Raw genomic sequence first — 19,715 nt, forward strand, 5'->3', positions numbered from 1 at the left:
TTGCCAGCTCTTCTTGGTTGCACCTGTTGACTGTGTAGTTTATTGTAAATAAAGTACCTCTTTTCCATGGAAAGTTTATATCATTTTATTTTTGTTCTTAGTAACCCCTCATTCACAGCATCATTTATCATACCCATTTTCCTTTCCCAACTGTGTTTTTGTTTTGTTCAACATTTCCTTTAAGCTTCCTTGATCAAAATCTTCACTTTTCCTCACTGTGTAACCTGATGTTCATTCTTGGATTTTTTTTCTTCCAACCTTGGGTGATCCTTGAAAGGTATCATAGATACATTTTCTCTCCAAGAAAGTTAATAGAAAATTTTCTCAGATTATCACTCCTTCTCCTATTATTTTTAAAAATAAAACACTCAACTTTCAATATATTTAAGTTTTCCTTTAAGTATTTTGTTCAATTTTAAGTTGACATATACCTACAATATTGAAAGATATAACCCTCAGACCATAATTATATAATAACACATTTTGGGAAGTATGTATAATAATCTGAAAGAAAGTTTTCTTTTAGGTGGTTTAGAATCTTTGAAAAATCTTCAGCAACTAATTGTGGACCACAATCAATTAATTAGTACCGAAGGCCTTCGTGATACACCTACTGTTATATACTTGGATTGCTCATATAATAATCTCACTGATGTCAAGGGTATTGAAAATTGCGGATTGCTTCAAGTATTGAAGTTACAGGGAAATTATCTAAGTAAGGTAATTGTCTTCAATTAATTTGTCTCTTACTAATGACAAGAGCTTTGAGAATTGCTGATTACTTCAAGTATTAAAGTTACAGGGAAATTATCTAAGTAATATTATTTGTCTGGATGAATATAACATTTTTGATAGAAATATCAACCACACATTAAAAGGCAATTTGAAAAACTCTTTTTACCAATAAGCAGCATTTGATATTCAATTTATTTTTTACTCTTTTATACTTTTCTATTTCTAAAAATATTCAGTAGTTATAATATTTTATCAATTGAATTTAAGGTTAGTTTATCATAATACTAAGATACAATAAATCATAACATTTTAGGTTTATTAAGGTGTATGATTAGGACTAAATTTATCAAGAAATTATAATTGTATTTATTAAGTAATATATTGTATAAAGACTACTAAAATTATGAAGCTAATTATTGGAATTTTTATTCATACTAAAATTATCACAATATTGTACTCTAAAAATTTACTGTTTAGCAGAATGTATCTATTTTAAGTTTTGCAGGTTGTATAGCTTTAAATTTAGTTAACTGATAAAATATAAACTAATGAACTATATTGAAATTTAGCCTCCATCCTTGGGAAATCATGTTCTGCTAAGAGAATTGCATTTGGATGACAATAGTATTTCAACTATGGAAGAATTTTCTTCATATTGGCTGCCTTTATTGCAAAATCTTACTCTCTCTCAAAACAGGTATACATACTTTATTAAAAATAAATGCAAACAATTACTACTTCAAATAAATGTGTGCTGTTCATAAATAAATAGGAAAATTGAATGTCTCCAGTAATTCAGTGAAAGAGCATTTAAAAAATAAAATCAGTACCTAAATTATAAAGATGCTTCATAGAAATTCAAAATTGAAAATGACTGATTTTCATATTATTTTAGTAAATCTTTAATATGTCTTTATATTGTTTCTTCTTAAAGATACATTTGTAGAAATCTCAAAGGGCAAGTTTGTTTATATTTGTAAAAAGACTGGTCTGTGGAAAATACAGGAGGTAGCTAATTTAATTCAGAAGAATGTCTCATTCTCTCAAGTGGTACTTATTAAGTCCTGAAAGAATTATTTTTAATCTGGTCTCAGCTTGCATGTCTTTTTGCAACTGTTAAGATGAATTGAAATTTGATTTCCCTAAGGATATAAAATAACACTTAAGAATGCTTTAACATTAAATTGAAATGGGTACCTGACTCAGAAGATGCATTTGAGAACACCAAACATCTGGGACTTTATAGAGAATCACTGTCTAAAACCACAGCAGGAGTATGGTATGTGTGCTTCTCCTTGTGCTTACTGTTGCACTGAGACCTATTCATTGTAATATGGTTAATTTGCTCATCAAAAGCACACACAGGGTAAAGAAATCACATTTTAACAAAAAATTACTTTTTGAGCTATCTAGTGCTACAAAGCAAGTGAATATGGAGAACAAAGTTAATATACAGTTTTCCAAAAATACATATAAAACTCTCAATCCCTGCCATAATAGTACTCATCATTTAAGCATGTACATACTAAATGATTTAACCTCCACCTGTTAGAGTTTGACAATTGAATACTGAATTTATCTTCAGAAATCCCCTCAAACTGTTTTGGTCAACTCTAAAATACAAAAGCTTATTTAACTTTAAAGCGATACCTGTTGGGCTTCACAGTCAATTCTATTAGGTAACACTGTGTGAGGATTTTGGACAATCCACAATCCTTCCAGTGTTTCATAGTGCTCTTCAAATAGGCAATACCATTTCAGAATGATGTACTGAGCTATGTTTGGACACATGCAGTAAATCAGGATTAGTATTTCTAGTGTATTTCATAGAAGTAAGGATCAAGCCACATTAATTTTTACCAGGCCACAGAAAAATTGAGATTAGAATTTTTCTGAATGATAAACTTTTTTTTAAAATAAGGCCTTTAATTTCTTTGGATGATTTAAGTCTTCAAAGAAGTATTCTATTGCTAAAAACTACAATTACTTCAAGGTGATATCTTTTATTCTTTTATAAATTATACATATACATATGATATAAAGCTAGTTATTTATGTAAACCATTGTTTTATGATTAATAATGGTAGATTGGATAATTCAACCAAATGAGCCCTATTTACAGCTTCTGTTTGCCTAACTATTAGAATATTGACATAGTGTTTGCTATTGTCAGTGCTATAAAAATAAATAGTATATTTCTTATTCTAAGAACTCTTCACTACATAGTACTTAATTGTTAAGCTTGTCACTGCAAAATGTTTTATGACATATTATATGCAATTTTAAAATTTTTCATGTCTCTAATTTTGAAGATGATCTTTCTGAATTTATCAAAATTCATTGCATATTTCTGAGATGAAGAGAAGAGACCTGAACCTTTAGCATAGGAATGTAATTGGTAGAATGGGTAGATTAAAAACATTTCCTAGTTCTTCATTGTAAATATAATTTTCCACTTTATGACTTTGTTACAAACAATGAATATCATTAATTGTGGAAAGATGTCAGCTCACATCATGATTTTATATGTGTTTCACTTGTTTCAGAACTATATAAGGTTTGATAAAACTCAGTATCAGCAGATCTGAGTTTCAATTTTGAAATCTATGTCTAACCAGTCAACTGATGCCGAAGCATTTATTTCTCCCTTTCTGAACATGACTGTCCCCCCAGACACATACAAGCATGTAGAATGTGTAGTAATGCTTACTACCCTGTTTTTAATGATAGTCTGAGAGGAAAATATATGTGGATACATTTTTAAAACCCAAGAAGAGTTTTATACATACATACGTATATATAGAAATGTGAAAGATGTGTATGTGTGCGTGTGTGTGTGTGTGTGTGTGTGTGTGTGTGTGTGTATTTGTGGTTAGCATGGTTTTTAAATTGTATATATTTTTCTTTTAATTTTTGATAAATGTTTTCATCACAAGGAAGAAATTATATATCCATATGCTTTTCCTCCCAACAAATGGAATACATGTAAAGAATGATATTTAGTACATATTGTTTGAAATGCTTGTTTCATCCTGACTTCTGTTTTAGATTTTCATTAGGACATGTCACTGTTTTAAGTTTGACTCAGCCAAATTCTAACTAGAAGACTCTCTGGCTTCATAAGCTTTTCTATTTCCAGTGAGACTCTAAGTAGGAGCAGTAATGGAAACTATTACCCATTGGCTGCTCATTGTACAAATCTTTTGCTTTTTGTCGTCTTTGAAATTTATATCTTTTTAATGCCCAAGGCTAATGTGACAAGGTCAAATGGTATTAGGTTTTCACTAATGTCCTTTATCTTTCTGGTTTAAATTTTCTTGGAAAAAATATACACAGAATGTCAGTAGAAAGGAAAAGTTTTAAAGGTTGAAAAAAACCAATTCTACGATTAGGTTTCTACCTTCCTATAATGAATAGTCATAAAGGTGAATATAGCCCGTTAGTTTCTAAGAAAAAGTAACTTCTTAAAGAAAGCATAGTTACATAAAAAGATAAAATTTCACTTTATCACAAAAAATGTTTGATTATAGCAGAAATTTTCAGGTTAATTTTTGCAAAGGGAATTTTTAAAAATCCTTAAACCTTATTAGTTAATTTCATTTTCTGTCTGAAAATTTTACCATGTAACTTACTAATTAAAAAACGAGAGACTGTGAGAGAAAGAGGAAAAACAATAGTGTATACAGATGATTTAGTGTGCCATTAGCTGTTAGTCTGTCATATTCTTTTTTCAGTAGATGGGCAAAGATTTGGTATTAGAAATATATTAAAGTTATAACAAATAAGATTTTTCTTGCATAAAAGCATATGTATACTTTCGCATGAATAATTTAAAGTAGACAAGGAATATAGTGAAATAAACATTTAACCTGACAACTACGTGTCCACATTTTAATTTCCTGCTTGGTTCCCTCCCATCCTTCTCTCACCTCTCTTAACCCATGTGTTCCTTTCTTCCTCCCATCTCCATGGACACGAAAGTAACTTTTACTATTCTGGAATACACAAATAATGAAGTGTATTCATAAATGTGATGGCCAACATTTTCCTCACTTTCTCTTTTATTTGGAATCTTACCCTATTGAAATTGTTGAAGGTAGTATTATACAGGTTTAATATGAGTAGCGATGTTGTAGTATTTAGGATTGACACCATTTAGAGAAATTTCCTTCTAGCCTCATTATTTAGTCTACTTTTTTATCGAAAGTATCTTCTTTCTCTCTACTAATGCAGAACAGGATAGTATAAGAGAAGATTCAAGGTCACCTGGAGGGTTGATTTTGAGCCAGACCCCAAGAGACTTGAGAGCCTGTGAGGTTTGCAGTCACAGTGTTGTATTTTGTGGCTTCTGACCTTAGAATATAGGAAAAAAACTTTTAAAATTTTTTAAAAATTGCAGGGAATTCATGGGAACAAAGAGGTAAAGAACTGCCAGGATAACTGGAGTGATAGAGGAAGAAGGGAAGAGAGAAGAGAGATGAGAAGACAGACAGAGACAGGGAGAGAGGAAAGAGAAGAGCAAGAGGACAAGGAGGAAGAGCAGGAAGGCATTAGAAGTGTAAATTAATGAGCACCTCTTTTGCTTTGTTTTCTCTTTTGTTCCAGAGATGTTCCTTCAACTGAATCATGCTCTGAACAGTTATGGAGTTGCAGCATTTACAAGGGAGTTTAGTGTACAAGACTTACAATGTTGATGAGACTGTGTCTTGTGAAAAGGAGATTTTTGTCTTAAACACTTAGACCAACTGGTTTAATTTTAATTTCCAATAGCTTTAGCAATGCAGCATTCCATTGCAAAGTGTCTTAGTTGGAGATGCAAATCAAGTGAAAGATTATTTTCCCTTTGTAATTTTTCTGCCTGCATATTTTCACATGCATATTTTCAATAACATTTATGCTTCTTGTTTGAATATAATTCGTAATGAAAATTGTAGCTCAGTGATAAAAACTTCAAAAAGAGGAAAGACCATTCATTACAATTTTAGTATGTATAACTAAAAGAGTGTTAACTTTGAATATTAGTATATTTCTGCCAAATTTAAATGGATGATATTAATGTAAGACATTTTATGACATTGTGCTCCTTGGACTTGCTGTTTATACATTATGCATATGTTCATTTTAGAATTAGTATATCATTGGATACATAATGCTTATAATACTTTGACTCTAGTAAGCAAAGCATTTTTTAAATCAAAAATCAAATTTATTGTCACAGTTATCCTACTGAAAAATTATTTTTTGTGTTTTTACCTTAAAGTTTCAGGTTATGAGTTGGAGCCAAAGGAAAAAAAATCATAGATAATATACACTGTGTAGCTTTGGCTTTATACAAAGAAAGAAAAAAGTAATAATCAAAAAGCACTTACTTGAAGTTTAATAGAAACATCACAGCCCATGATGTTTTTTTTTTTTTTTTTTTTCTCTTGTTCGTTTTTACCGATACCAGGGATCGAACTCACGACTGCCTGCTTACAAGGCAGGTGCTTATGTCACTGAGCTAAATCCCCAGCCCCAGCCCATGATGTTTGTGGCTGAAAGTTAATCCCATGGCAATTTCTGTTTAACATGAGTTAAAATCTCTTATTATATAAATGTTACACAGCAATTTCTTTATAAAAATGAGCAGAAATGTTCCATAATAGGATTACGATTAATTCTATGATAATGCCATTTTAATAAGTACTTATACAACTGTTATATAAATATTTGTTATGTAGTCACATCAAAAATATTCATAATATGTAAATTATAACAAAATTAAACAAAGATTAAAACAGATTTAAAAATTAAAACAAAAATTCATAATATGTAAATCATTTGTAAATTTTATGTTTTGTTTTCAGCTTGACAAAAATTATACCACTTTTTCATTTTATTTCTTTGGAAAAACTAGATGTCAGCAACAATTGTCTTTCTGGTAAGTTTAAAATAATATTTAATTATTTAAAAATAATAGACTTGTGAGTTTCTATTCCAGATACTATAAGGTACTGTTTTGAACACATGTATTAATAGTATTTATGAGTATTCAACCTATACAAGAAATCACACTGAAATAATATTTGAAATTACGTTTTAGCTTTTAAAATAATGTTACCTTTTATCTCTGTGGTAGGCCTAAGCAAACATCAAATTAATATTTTAAGGTACATATTTTTCCTATGAAAAATTAGTAAGAAAAATTTACAGTTTTTTGATTCCCAGCAAATATAAATGGCATGAAGTTTATTAAAGAATCATTAATTGAATTAACTAATCCCCTTAAAAAAAGTTTCCTATTTAGCTTATAGAAATGACTACAGTCTGAACCCCGTCTGAATTTATCAAAATAAGTTAATTTTATCTTTATACTAATGAGATCAGATCATATATTTTAGCTTCCTACTTTCTTGACTCAGTATTCATGTGGTATTGTACCATATTGTTAACTTAGGATGTTGTTCTTTTTTTCTGCTGTTTATAATCCACTGTGTAACAGTATCACAATTTGTTTATACATTTACCTATTCCTAGTAATTGATATTTGAATGTTTAATGCTAAGTGATACTATGATATAGAGTACCTAAGAAAATCCTTACACAAATCTTTTTGAAGACTTATCTTTACAGTACTCTTAGGTAAATGTTTAGTGTTATTACCTGATAATAGGATAAGTATAGGTGTAACCTTGAGAAAAACTGGCAAACTTTGTCTGAAACAGTTGTATTATTTTACATATTCACCAGTAATATGTGAGTTCCAATTATTCTATCCTAGAATTTTTCATATCATTGAATTATCATACGGTGGCTTTAGTTTGTATCTCTTTAATGAATAAAGATATTTTTAATAAATATTTATTAGTGATTTTATGTCCCTTGACATATATATTATAATGCCTTATAATTTTAAAACTTTATTTACCTTTTCTTTTTGATTTTTAGAAGTTCTTTTATCCTGGATGATATTCTTTATCAGATAATACACTTTGTTATATTTTCTCCTACATTATTTTACATGCAAATTTTATGAACAGTATTTTTAAAGTACATTTTTAAAAGTTTTAGTGAAATTTGTTTCAATATTACATTCATCATTTATGACAAATATTTCTTCACTTCAAGAAGAAACTTTTATGTACTTTCTTCAGGAAGTTTTGTACTTTGGTAATTACCATTAGTTTTCTAATCCATCTAATCCATTTATTCATGTTGAAAATTAGAGGTTGAAAAAAAGAGAAAATAAAAGAACACTAGAGGTTCAGCACATCTCTTTGTTCCATTAACATTTCCTGAATGAATTTTTCATTATTGAATTACTTTGGCAGCTTTATGAAAGATTTGCTTTATATTTGAGTTACTTTGGGATGTATTTTATGAATTGTTTTTCTACTCCCAATGGTTTCATCTTTCTTGTTTCTTCGTACTTCTAGTATGTTTTAACTATACATGGAATATTGTCGATAATACATTTTAGTGAATATAGATAAATTTTCTCTTAAATGATGTTAAGTTTTATTCTGACAGGTAGTTAAGTTAGTGGTGAATAATTTTGATTATGTCAGCCTGGCTCCATGCTTTCTTTGGATAGGCCACTCTAGTCTTCAATGCTTAGTTTTTGTTCTTCTCCACTGCTTGGCCTTAACATCTGATGCGTAATCTTTCTACATTTCAAGTGATTTCCGAGGTATTCCATTCGGTCTTATACTGCCTGTTCTACAACGCTAATGTCTTTCACTGATGCATGAACGTTATTGTCCAAGTTAGTTCTTAGTCCTGCCGCATGTGTTCTTTGCTGGGTTTTTCAGTGGTGTATAGTCTATGTGACACCTAGTACTTTCCCAAGGATGTGGCCCAAGACCTCACCCTTATATCCCTAATGTGAAAACATTTATCTTCTCATAACTTTTACTCCACAAATTTCAGCTTCAGTTTTAAAGTTAGACTTGAAGAGAAGTGAAATGTACTTTTTCTGGGATTGTGCTTGTACTCTATTCAAAAGCAATTCAATATGCAGTACCTTGTAATGTACTGTAGATTTATGCATTATTTTTCATTGGAAAGTATAGTTGGTCTGTATAATTCTGTTTAGCTATATTTCAATTATATCACCTATGTTAATTAGTTTTCCATCATAGACACATGCTATCTGGCACCTACAATTTAAAAGGACTTTAATTTGGCTAACAGTTCCTGAGGATTCAGTCCATGGTTGCCTAACTCCAAGGGAGAAGCATGATGGCAGAAGTGTATGCTTGAGCAAAGATCCTTAGTTCTTGGTGACTGTGGAACAGAACAGTGCCAGGAAAAAAAAGGATGAGGGTCAAATATAGACCTTGAGGCCCTACTAATAGGATCTCCAGATATACATTATGTGCTCTAGAATCCTAGTGAATCCCAAAAACAATCAAGTTGACACTCCACCCTAAGTTCCAGAAGACATATGCTTTAGTTTACATTTCCACATCTTAAAAGTTTTTGCTTAGGCGATGGCAAAAAATATTATAAATGTTTCACATATATTATCTTATTTAGTACTTATTTATGAATGTGAATTTTAAGGAAGATTTGCCTAAGTTGACAGATGCTAAATAGTAATAATATTCTACAGCAGTCTATGTTCTTAACCAAATTCATTCTCCTTTAAAAATCATGTACTATTTTGCAGAAGATACAAAACTAATGCTTTTCTTTAACAATTAACTTTTAAGGAAAAAGATCCTTTTATATTTTCTTATGATGCTTTTCATAGTGTTTTATTTTCTATGTAGATCTTAAACATGCTATGAAATGCTTCAATGGATGCTATTCTTTACGTGAGCTGTCTCTCTTTGGAAACCCACTTCTTCAAGAAATGAATTGGAGGTAAAGAAATATTTTAGATTCTGTGGACATCCTTTACTATTGCTACACAAAATAAATTTAATGAACACTGTTCTATAAAGAGAAATATTTGTGGAAAGTTAAACAAAAAGTAACTTAAAATTATCTTTTTAAAAATTTTGTAAAAATATTCATAGTTTTAAAACTACCTTCTTCCTAATATAATTTTATTATGCATGAAACAACTAATACTAATATAAAAATATAATTGTGTTTTGAGGGGCTGGAGATTTAATTCAGTGGTGCAGCACCTGCGTGGCAAGTATGAGATCCTCAGTGCAATTCCTGGTACCCTCCCAAGAAAAATATTGTTACTCAACTCATTGATAACTGACAAGCTTAGAATACTAACTTGTGTTTTTCATATATAGGAAAGGCATATGTTAGAATTACTCTTGGCAAGGTGTTGATGTCATATATCTTGATAACTTTTTTCTTTTCTGATGATAATTTGCTTCTGCTTTGTTTTAGATTTTAATGTTTTGAGTGCTATATCTTACATATTGTAGATCTTAAGTATTTGCAGATATAATGTGTTTTAACTCATATGTACACTAGATGATGACCAAATAGTGTAATTAGCATATCTTTCACCTTAAACTTTTCTGAAATAGTAAAGCTGATGTTTGTTAAAAAGCATGTGTTATAAGAATATGCAAATTCATGTTTTTCTTTGGAATATTGAAGTACCTAGATATAAACCAAGAAACATATGCTGTAAAATTAAAAAAAAAACATTTTCTTGTTTGAAAAAGAAAAGTTTTTTAGGGAGACCATAGTTACCAATTATTGTATACTTTTAAAATTACTGGATGAGAGGATATTAAATGTTATAGCACATAAATATGATAAATATTTGAGATGATGGTTAAATACATTATGCTGATTTGTTTAATAACATTTCTACAATACTGAGTAGCATTTTTGTACAATTGTCTATTTTATTACTTGCATATAATAAATTTTATTATTTACTTAGAAGAATATTTTTAAGCCTCTATAATAAAGTCATTGAACATTTTTATAACTGTAAAAAGTTACTCAGTCCCCTTTATATTCAGCTCTTTACCAATACTTTGGAATGTCTCTGTATCCATCTCATCATTTCCAGTGAAAAACCCGATGCCGCTCCTGTCTTTGTTCTTCTGTCTCTAAATAGTTTTATGATTTTCTAACTTGATTACTATGTGGGGTTTTGTAGTTTTTTTTTTTTTTTTGCTTAGATTTTACCATACTTCTGGTTTTGTAGATTAATAGTTTACATAAAATTTTGAATACTTTTAGCCACAGATTTTTGAAAGATTTTTTTAATACTTTTTGACTGTTTTGTCATTGTATTTCAACAATATTAGACAATTAGATAAGGTCTCAGAAGTCATTGTTTTATTATTTAAATTTTCTTAGTTTTTCTTTCTGTTTTTTATTCAGAATAATTTCTATTGCTATGTGTCAACTTATCTGATATTTTCTTACTAGGTACTCTGGTGTTAATCCCATCGAAGGTAATTTTTAATTTAAACTTCAGATGTTTTCATCTCTATAAATTTTATTCTTTTAACATTTATTATATATCTTAATTATGCTCTTGTTTTCTTTAAATGTTTTTCAAAGTATAGAAAATTTTTTTGACATCTGACAATCTTATTTCCATTTGCTATGATTTCTGGGTCTATTTTAGGAGATTGTTTATTGAGATTATATTTCTCTGCTTTTTGTATGCTTACTCAATTTTCATTATATCATGGACATCAGTAATTTCATATTTTGTTGATATTTAATTTGGTTGTATTCTTTTAGTACCTACTTTCTGTTTAGTATGCAACAGCTAAGTTACTTAAAACTCATGAGATATTTTCAAAGCTTGGTCCTGAGTTCTGTTTAGGGTGATCCCAAAGATGGCTTTATACTATATTAATGTAACTACTGAACTACAGTGACAGCTTCAAGAATATTCTCTCAGATGTCTCATATACACATCATTTCAACTTTGACTAGGGAGTAATAATTACCTGTTTAAGTCCCTTAATCATTCTGACTTTTCCTTTGTACTGGTTTTTCCCTCCTTGCTTTAGATGTTTTTTCTCATACATCTACAGATAGGTACTCATTAGCTCAGGTTTAACTGAATTACATCCCAGAATACTAAATTTATGCATGGTCATATGAGAGTTTTTTAGCATTAGTGACAATTCCGGCTTTTATTTTCCTCTCTTTTTATGTCCAAGGGCATAAAGAGAAATGGTTTAGTCTGATTTTATTATTCATTTGACATTTGTACCATGTCGGGTCATGGGTACCTCAAGGCCAAAAAGCCAAGAATAGAATAACCAAGACAGCGATTCAGCAAGATGAGTTTGCAACACTAACATTACTAAGCATAAAGGCAAACTTTCACCAAAATTCAGGTAAGAAAAGCATTTTCGGGATCCCGTTTGTGTTGCCAGAAAGTCTTCTCAATTTGTTTAAGTACCGCAAGTTCAGAATTCATTAACAAATTACAGATAGGGAGAAATGAATAATTGGGGGAAAAAACCTACTGTGGTGACACCTTGAGCACAAAAGTTGAGCTTGCTGCCTTTTGATTTCCTTGCTGTGGATGACCATGTCGACTCTGATGACTTCAGAAGATTTGGCAGTATGCTTTAATATTCCTATACCTGACTTAATCCAACTGTGGAAGGAGCTGAGAGGTTCTGCAGAGCAGGTTCCCAGCCTCAATGTTGTCTGAGGCCGCTGCAAACCTCTCTTGCCAGATGGGTTGGTTTACTGGATTTGCTAATGGTTAAGCATTTGTCAACATGTTAAGAAATTGGGGAATTTTTATACCAAGTCATATATCTATGTAATTTACTACTCATTAATAATGAAGCAAGTCATTATCCTTTCCCAAACACTGTTTCTTTTCTAAATCTCAATTTCTGCATTATTTCCTAACTGTATGCTCCCTCTATTCAGGAAACCTTGTATCCTTCCATGTGTTACAAAATAGAATCTGTCAACTTTATAAATGTCTTTTCCAAGTCCCCCCTTAAGCTGTTTAGCATAGAGGAACGAAAATAATCTACTGAGGTCATTTTTAAAAGTCTGTCCTCGGAAGAGCACCATCAGATTAACCTAGACAACTGCGAGAAATACATAACTTTCTACAGCATCCACACCCGTTGAACCAGAATATTGGCTGTGCTTCCCAATAATCTGTGTTTTAATGATATCTTTGACTAATTCCGATTCATGCAGAAGTTTAAAAATTCGTTTTTCAACAAAGATTTCCTAACTATTGCAATAATTTTGCCTCATCTTGGTCAAGTAACAATCAAATTCTCATGGTTAAATGAGGACACTAATCTCATTGGAAAGTACTGAGAATTCAATGTTATAATGTATAAAATTCATTTAGAAAAATTCTTGAAAATTGGTAGGAAGACAAAAATTGATTTTTCCCATTACCATGCTAAAGACTATATATGGGCTCTTGGTCACCAAATATTTGGCAGATTCCTAGACTGTTGTAGTAAACTGCATCTTAACATCTTGGACAGTACAAAAGAAAATTTAAATGAAACCCAAAATTTTCAGATAGTTTTTATCATTTTCTTAGGAATATAAATGTATGTACCATAATGATAAACATGAAAAATAATATGGTTATGTATGCTAATATGGCATTTGTGTCCAATATTGTTCCCATTCAGTTTTCAAATAATGTCCAGTGGATACGATATATTCAATCTGGTATCTGCATTTCATAATTGGTGAAACTAAGTCAAGAGACTATAAACTTGACCAGGTTCATGATAGATAATGAATTGAAGAGACAGGAATCAAACCTATGCCATTTGGCTCCAGATTCTGTACTTTTAAAAAATTATTTAGAAATAGATATTTTATTCACACACAGCTATATACCTGGTAAAATACACTTGAGTTAAAGATAGCATTTTTGCCTCTTATCTGTCACCAAAGTTTGTCACAGCATTAAGCTTTGCTTAGATGTAACTTCAGTGTTTGGCAGTGAGTGAATTTATTGCCTTTAATTGTTTTCAAAATGTGTACATGTACAGTGATTTTACATTTGAAAACAAGTACTGCTGTGAAATACAACAATTGGGGCAAAACAATTTTATCTACAAGTCTTTTTGTTTTTAGCCTTATATTATGTAGTTAAACACTTCTCTAAAGTTACTTGTTAGATTCCTTTCTTCCCCACATCCTTTAGTAAGTTTAGTTTCAAGCAGTTAGATAATGTTTGTCCCACAGATTCCCACAGAATCTGGTTCCACAGATTTAACTTCCATATTTTAGTATCTAAAAGAATGTAAGTATCAGATGGTCCTGAGTAAAAGGCATTCTTTAGAAATTTTGGCAAACTTAGACGTCAAAATTTTGCTGGGATTTAAGATAAATAAAAAGAAAAAAAAAGGGCCAGGGATATACCACAGTGGCACAGTACCTGCCTGGCAAGTGCAAGGTCTTGAGTTTGTTTTCGGGGGGGGGGGGAGTGAGAGAGAGAGAGAGAGAGAGAGAGAGAGAGAGAGAGAGAGAGAGAGAGAAAGGAAGGAAGGAAAGAAAGAAAGAAAGAAAGAAAGAAACAAAGAAAGAAAGAAACAAAGAAAGAAAGAAAGAAAGAGAAAAAGAGATCCTTTCATTGGAGGGAATAGCCAAGAAAAGGAGTGAATGAAAACTGTAGTTAATCTCTATTATATGTTCAGTCTGCAGATGTAAACCAGATATACTAGGAAATGCCATTGGAAAACCAAATGCTTACCCTTATGGTGTCCTGGAGAGCACGCCAGCTATTCTGTACAAATCACTTCACTTCATAGCAATCCTATGAGCTGTGCTCGGTGATTGTCATTTTCATTTTACAGAGGTGTTTACTAAAGCTTGGATACCTGTGTTTTGCCCATTATGGTACATATAAATGACAGGAGTGAGATTTCAGTTCTAACACCTGAAATCTAAATACTGTGTTCTGTTGCCTCATATGATGCATTACTGCCGTGTTACTCCTACATTATAAAGGTTTTTTTTATGCTAGGATAAAAATTATCCACTATCCTATGATATCCTGGAGAGAGACTATTATATCCTGGATATGTTTCAGCCCTGATAACAAATTTGTTAGGTGTATATCTAATTTTACCATTAGGTTATCTGATACTGGGTGGATTATTTAATTCTGTTATGTTGATTATAATATTAGTATCAACCCTATAGAGCACTACAAACTATACTCAGAAATCTATGTAGTTGAAACAACAGAAATTTATTTCTTATTTATGTTATATCTGTTGTGGGTGTGATATATAATCTTGATTCAGAAATTTAGGCTGCTTTGTGTCTGTGATCATGTAGCTTCAAAGTTACTTTGATTTTTTTTTTTTTTTAAGAGGGAGAGGTCATAAGAAATACCCTATTCACCTTTAACCTATTTGACCACTATACACATTAAGGGGAAAATGATCACTTCACTTACCTTGCACTGACTGTAACTCATGATAATTATAATCTAACTCGAAGACATGCCAGGATACTGTAAGAAGATTATCCAAGAGTATTTAGGTCTTTGCATGGATGTGTATTACCACAAGAACCTGTTTCATACATGGCACATACAGAATGCGTAACTATTACTTTTAATAAGCTACAATGAAGCCTTCTATAGTTGTGTGAAAAATAAAACTTATCTTCAGCAGCAAAATGATAAGCAATTAGGGAACAAGTGATGAAATTAAAAGTTATTAGTAAGCCTAGGCATTAAAAAGGACTAAAGTTAATAGAAGTAGCCCCAGATTATTATACAGATCCTTCTGGCTTAGTTGCAGGACTTGTACAAATTCATACGAAATTTTCCAATTCTTTCATTTTGCTACAAAGAGGAAATTGGGGTATGGATATTAATTATCATATCTTAGGTATTATATGCTTGCATGTATAGGTTTTAGTAATGATAAAATATCTAAAAGATAATTTCCAAAAAATCTAAATTACTATGTTGTCTAGAGCTGGAAATATTAAATATTATTTATTTTACTAATCCTTGGATTTAACAGTTTAATATTATGTTGTCCGTCTTCTCTTGATATAAATAGCAGGCCTGTCTTTCATAATTTTGGATATCTATTTTCTCTTAAAACTTTTAGGTTTTTACCCTTGATATTTTATTATTTTCCATTTATGCATGCTGTTTGATCAATAGTAATCTTTTTTATTAATGTTAACTTTAAAAATATAAATAGGCTACTTCTATACAGATTGTTTTCATAGCACAAGAAAAATTATTTTTAAACTTGGAAGATTTATTTATTATGCTTTCCCTTTCACACTAAATATGTAATATCTTTTCCTTCCTGTGTTTATTTTTAAGACTTTTGTCTGAAAGTGAAAGCAATAATAATTCCAGCTTTGAAATAGTCTTATTAGGTAATTGGGATTCTGTAGTTATAAAAATGAGAGGCTGTGTTTTCAGTTCTGAATATATTTCTGGCGTTATCCCAGACACTTATTATTTCCATCGTAGACAAGTGGTTGTTCCCTCAGGGGAAGTTATTTTAGGACAGTTTGCAAAGTTTTGTTCATCGAGGTGTGATTTGGGTAACTGAAAATGTCTCTTTTGGATTCCTATAATGAAAACATTCTCTTCAGTATTATTTCTCCACTCGATAAAATCTTCTCACATACCACATAGCTCCCAGGTTACCTTTAGAACACACAATCCTTGGCCTCCTAATTGTTTACATGGCTTACTTGACTCATTAAATTTATAGCAAGCTCACAGCTTCCCTCCTGCTGTTTTACTGTACAAAGTTAGTAGCATTCTACTTACTCAGAAACAGAGTTCTTCTTTCATTTTCTGAGGAAAGGATTAACAGACACTATATTACTGCATTTTTTGTTGCTAATAACACAATGCTACATTTGCTTTATAAAGAAAAAAGGCAATTTACATGGCATATAATTCTGGCCCAAGATTAAGGACCTGCATCCGGTATGACGTCATTGATAGAGTCCTGAGCTGACAGAGGGGAGCACAAGGATAGGGCCACATGGTGGAACCTGAGTGGGAGTATGTGAATGGGGTGGGGTGGAGGGGTCAGAGTTGGTCTCTTCATTCTTCTTAAAGCTTCCATTATTCAATCATGGGACTCCACCTCTATGATACTATTTAATCTGGACAATTTCCAACCTCTAAAATCATAGAGATCAAGCCTTCATGTTTTACATACCTCACAGTGAGGATTAAACTCCATCATGAATTTCAATGGGGATGGGCTGTATCAAAATCATAGCTTCCACCTTTCTTACTTATATTGTACACCGATTTCACCACTTGGTTTTTCCAGACTGGTCAGTCTGGAAACGTTTGGGACCATTTGAATACACATTTTAGAACAATGATCTTTAATCATTGCTAACCAAAAGAGAAATATAATTCTTATGAGTGTAGAAGGAAATGTGACAGGTGAAACATGACTGGTGTTCAGAAATTGGAACCAAACTAAAAGGTAAAGAGTATAATAATTAAAAGAGTATGTCTATCTTTACACAGAATATTGAACAGCTTGGTCTGCAGTCCTAAGTTATATTAACTATATTTAGTTTATCTGTCTGTTTTATATCATCACATGTCACTAAGAGGTGTTCAGTTAACAAAGGAAATACAGTATCCATTAACAAAGGAAATAATCTAGGACACTTGATTGAAAGTTTATCTTGCTACTGAAAGTAAACTTTTTCTGCTGGTTCTCTAGTGATAACATGGTGTTCTATTGTAGTTGATATGCAATAATGGTTCTTCAAAGAACACATTACAGAAGTTAATTATTTTATAATGTGCAAGAGCTTAAATGCATATTGTAGCACACTTAACGTTTCTGTTGAATTTATTAAATTTGTTAGTGATTTAAAATGTTAATCTCATAAGTTAATAATTGTCACCATTACCAATTCTCAATGATTATCAAAAATTCTAAAAGTTTAACTTTCTGATTCTATAATACCATAGTTTTTATCAAATTTTCCAGGTTTCCTGAGAAACTGAAATCTCAGACATATTTCTATAGTAAATATCAGCTGTTGATTAATTTCAAATGGTAATGTAATAAAAAATGCAACCATTTAAAGAATTTCTGTGTATGTGAAAAGGTCTCTGAAGCATAATTCTAGGTTTCTTACCAGATGGGCGAAGAACTCTGTCATCTGAAACAGAAACTATCAAGATGTCACTCTAGCTGCATTAAGGTCAAGGGCTTTTTATAAAAGCTTAATCAAGTGTCAGGTCTTTATTTCTAGAGATCTTAGAGTACTTCCTGTACTAACAGAGAGTGTAGCAAAAGGGATGCTTTGTAGATGATAATAGTTATAATGAAAGTATCTGTTAGATCATCTTTTCATAGATATCTTTGTTTTCATTAGGAGCTATGTTTATGGACCAAAAAAGTAACAATGCATGGTTTTGTCCATATTGATTTCCATTATGGTCATGCCAATTTATATTCCCACCCACACTGCATCAGCGTTCCTTTTCCATCTCCGCAACCTTATGACATTCATTTGTTATTATTTGATTTCTTTATGATAACTATTGTTTCTGGAATGAGATAGAATCTCTATCATTTTAATTTGCATTATTATAGTGGCCACTTATGTTGAATTCTTTTATGTTTTTATTGGTCATTTGTACTTCTGAGACTTGTTCATTCATTTCATTTGCCCACTTTTAAGTATTTTTTGAAACAGTTTTCAGGGCTTTGCTGTGTAGTTCAAGATAGCATTGAACTCACTTGAACCCAGGCCAGCCTTAAATTTGCAACAATCCTCCTGCCTGAGCCTCCTTGGTGCTAGGATTACAGGTGTGTGCCACCACATCTGGCTGGATCTTTTGTTTTGAGATAGTCTAATGATTTTAGTTCTTTTTGTATTCTAGATACTGTATTAGTGTTTTGTCTAAGGTGTACCTGATGAAATTTTTTCTCATTCTGTAAGTTATCTCTTCACTCTGTTATTTGTTTCCTTTTCTGTGAAAAAAATATTTTAATTTTGTACAGCCCAACATGTCATTTCTTGGTACTGTTTCTTATGCCATTGCTATTCTCTTCAAAAAAGAGACATTCCTCAATAAACTAAAACTAGTGAATGAACTGCTATTCCATTGGACTCTGCTATTCTTCTTGTATATATCTTCATAAAGTAGTTGAAGACATCATATTACAGTGAAACATGTATGTCCCTGTTTATGCCAGTACAACTCATAGTAGCTAAATGTTGGAATGGACATTTAGTCAACAAATGAAGAGATAAAAAGCATATGGTATTTGTACAAAATGGAGCACTATTCTGCCAAAAACATGTACAGACTTGAGTCATTTGTAAGAAAATAGATGCATCTTCAGACCATCATGTTAAGTGAAACAAATCAGACGCATAAGCTTACATTTCTCATGGTTTCCATCATATGAGAAATCTAAAAATATAATAATGGACAAAATAAAAGATAATAGGAAGATTTTATTTTATTAGGAAGATTTTATTTTAATAAAAGATAATAGATAGATTTTTTTCAAATGGGAACGGGATCAAAATCTGGAAGGAAGAAAGGGGAGGAAGGAAAAGGAATAAAAAAGGTCTGACTGTACCAACATGTAGTGCAGCATGTACTCAAAGAAAATAAAAACCAATTAAAAACATTGACACTTTTGCTCATTATTCAGAGCAAAGTCTTTAAGGGTCATCGTTTTTCTATAGATGCTAGATGAACAGGACATGAATTCTCTTGCGAGCGGGATCTCTTCATTCAAATGGCTTTCACAGTACCATTTTCAGTAACTAGAAACAAATCTTATATCCCAACTATTTTTGAATTGAAAAATTGCTTTGTTTGTATGAAACAAACATAAACTTATTTTACTTTATAATAAATGATTTTAATATATGTTATTAATATAAATTTACTATAAATTTACCAATCTAAATATTTACATTTCATTACCCTTAACAAGTATCATCACAGTTTTAAAGAAGTTGTGTAGTGATAATCAGTATTGAAGGAAAATTAATATTATTTATTTTATAGATAGGTGCAATTGTTTACCATAATTTCTAAAAGTAAGCATACT

General features: G+C 31.0%; 1 protein-coding gene across 6 annotated transcripts in view; it reads left to right on the forward strand.

The window, feature by feature from the left end:
* The window catches only part of LOC100732229 (ALX homeobox protein 1), a 233,469-nt gene that overhangs the window by 55,794 nt on the left and 157,960 nt on the right, over positions 1-19,715 (forward strand). For all 6 annotated transcript variants that reach the window (XM_063255232.1, XM_063255230.1, XM_063255233.1 and 3 more), the window contains 4 exons: positions 527-720; positions 1,305-1,432; positions 6,582-6,655; positions 9,489-9,582. In XM_063255232.1, the coding sequence (XP_063111302.1) occupies positions 527-720; positions 1,305-1,432; positions 6,582-6,655; positions 9,489-9,582 (490 nt within the window). The remainder of the gene's footprint in view (positions 1-526; positions 721-1,304; positions 1,433-6,581; positions 6,656-9,488; positions 9,583-19,715) is intronic.

This window comes from Cavia porcellus, unplaced genomic scaffold (genome assembly GCF_034190915.1).
Source record: "Cavia porcellus strain 051 isolate PalLab524CR breed Dunkin Hartley unplaced genomic scaffold, mCavPor4.1 scaffold_8, whole genome shotgun sequence".
Lineage (NCBI taxonomy): Eukaryota > Metazoa > Chordata > Mammalia > Rodentia > Caviidae > Cavia > Cavia porcellus.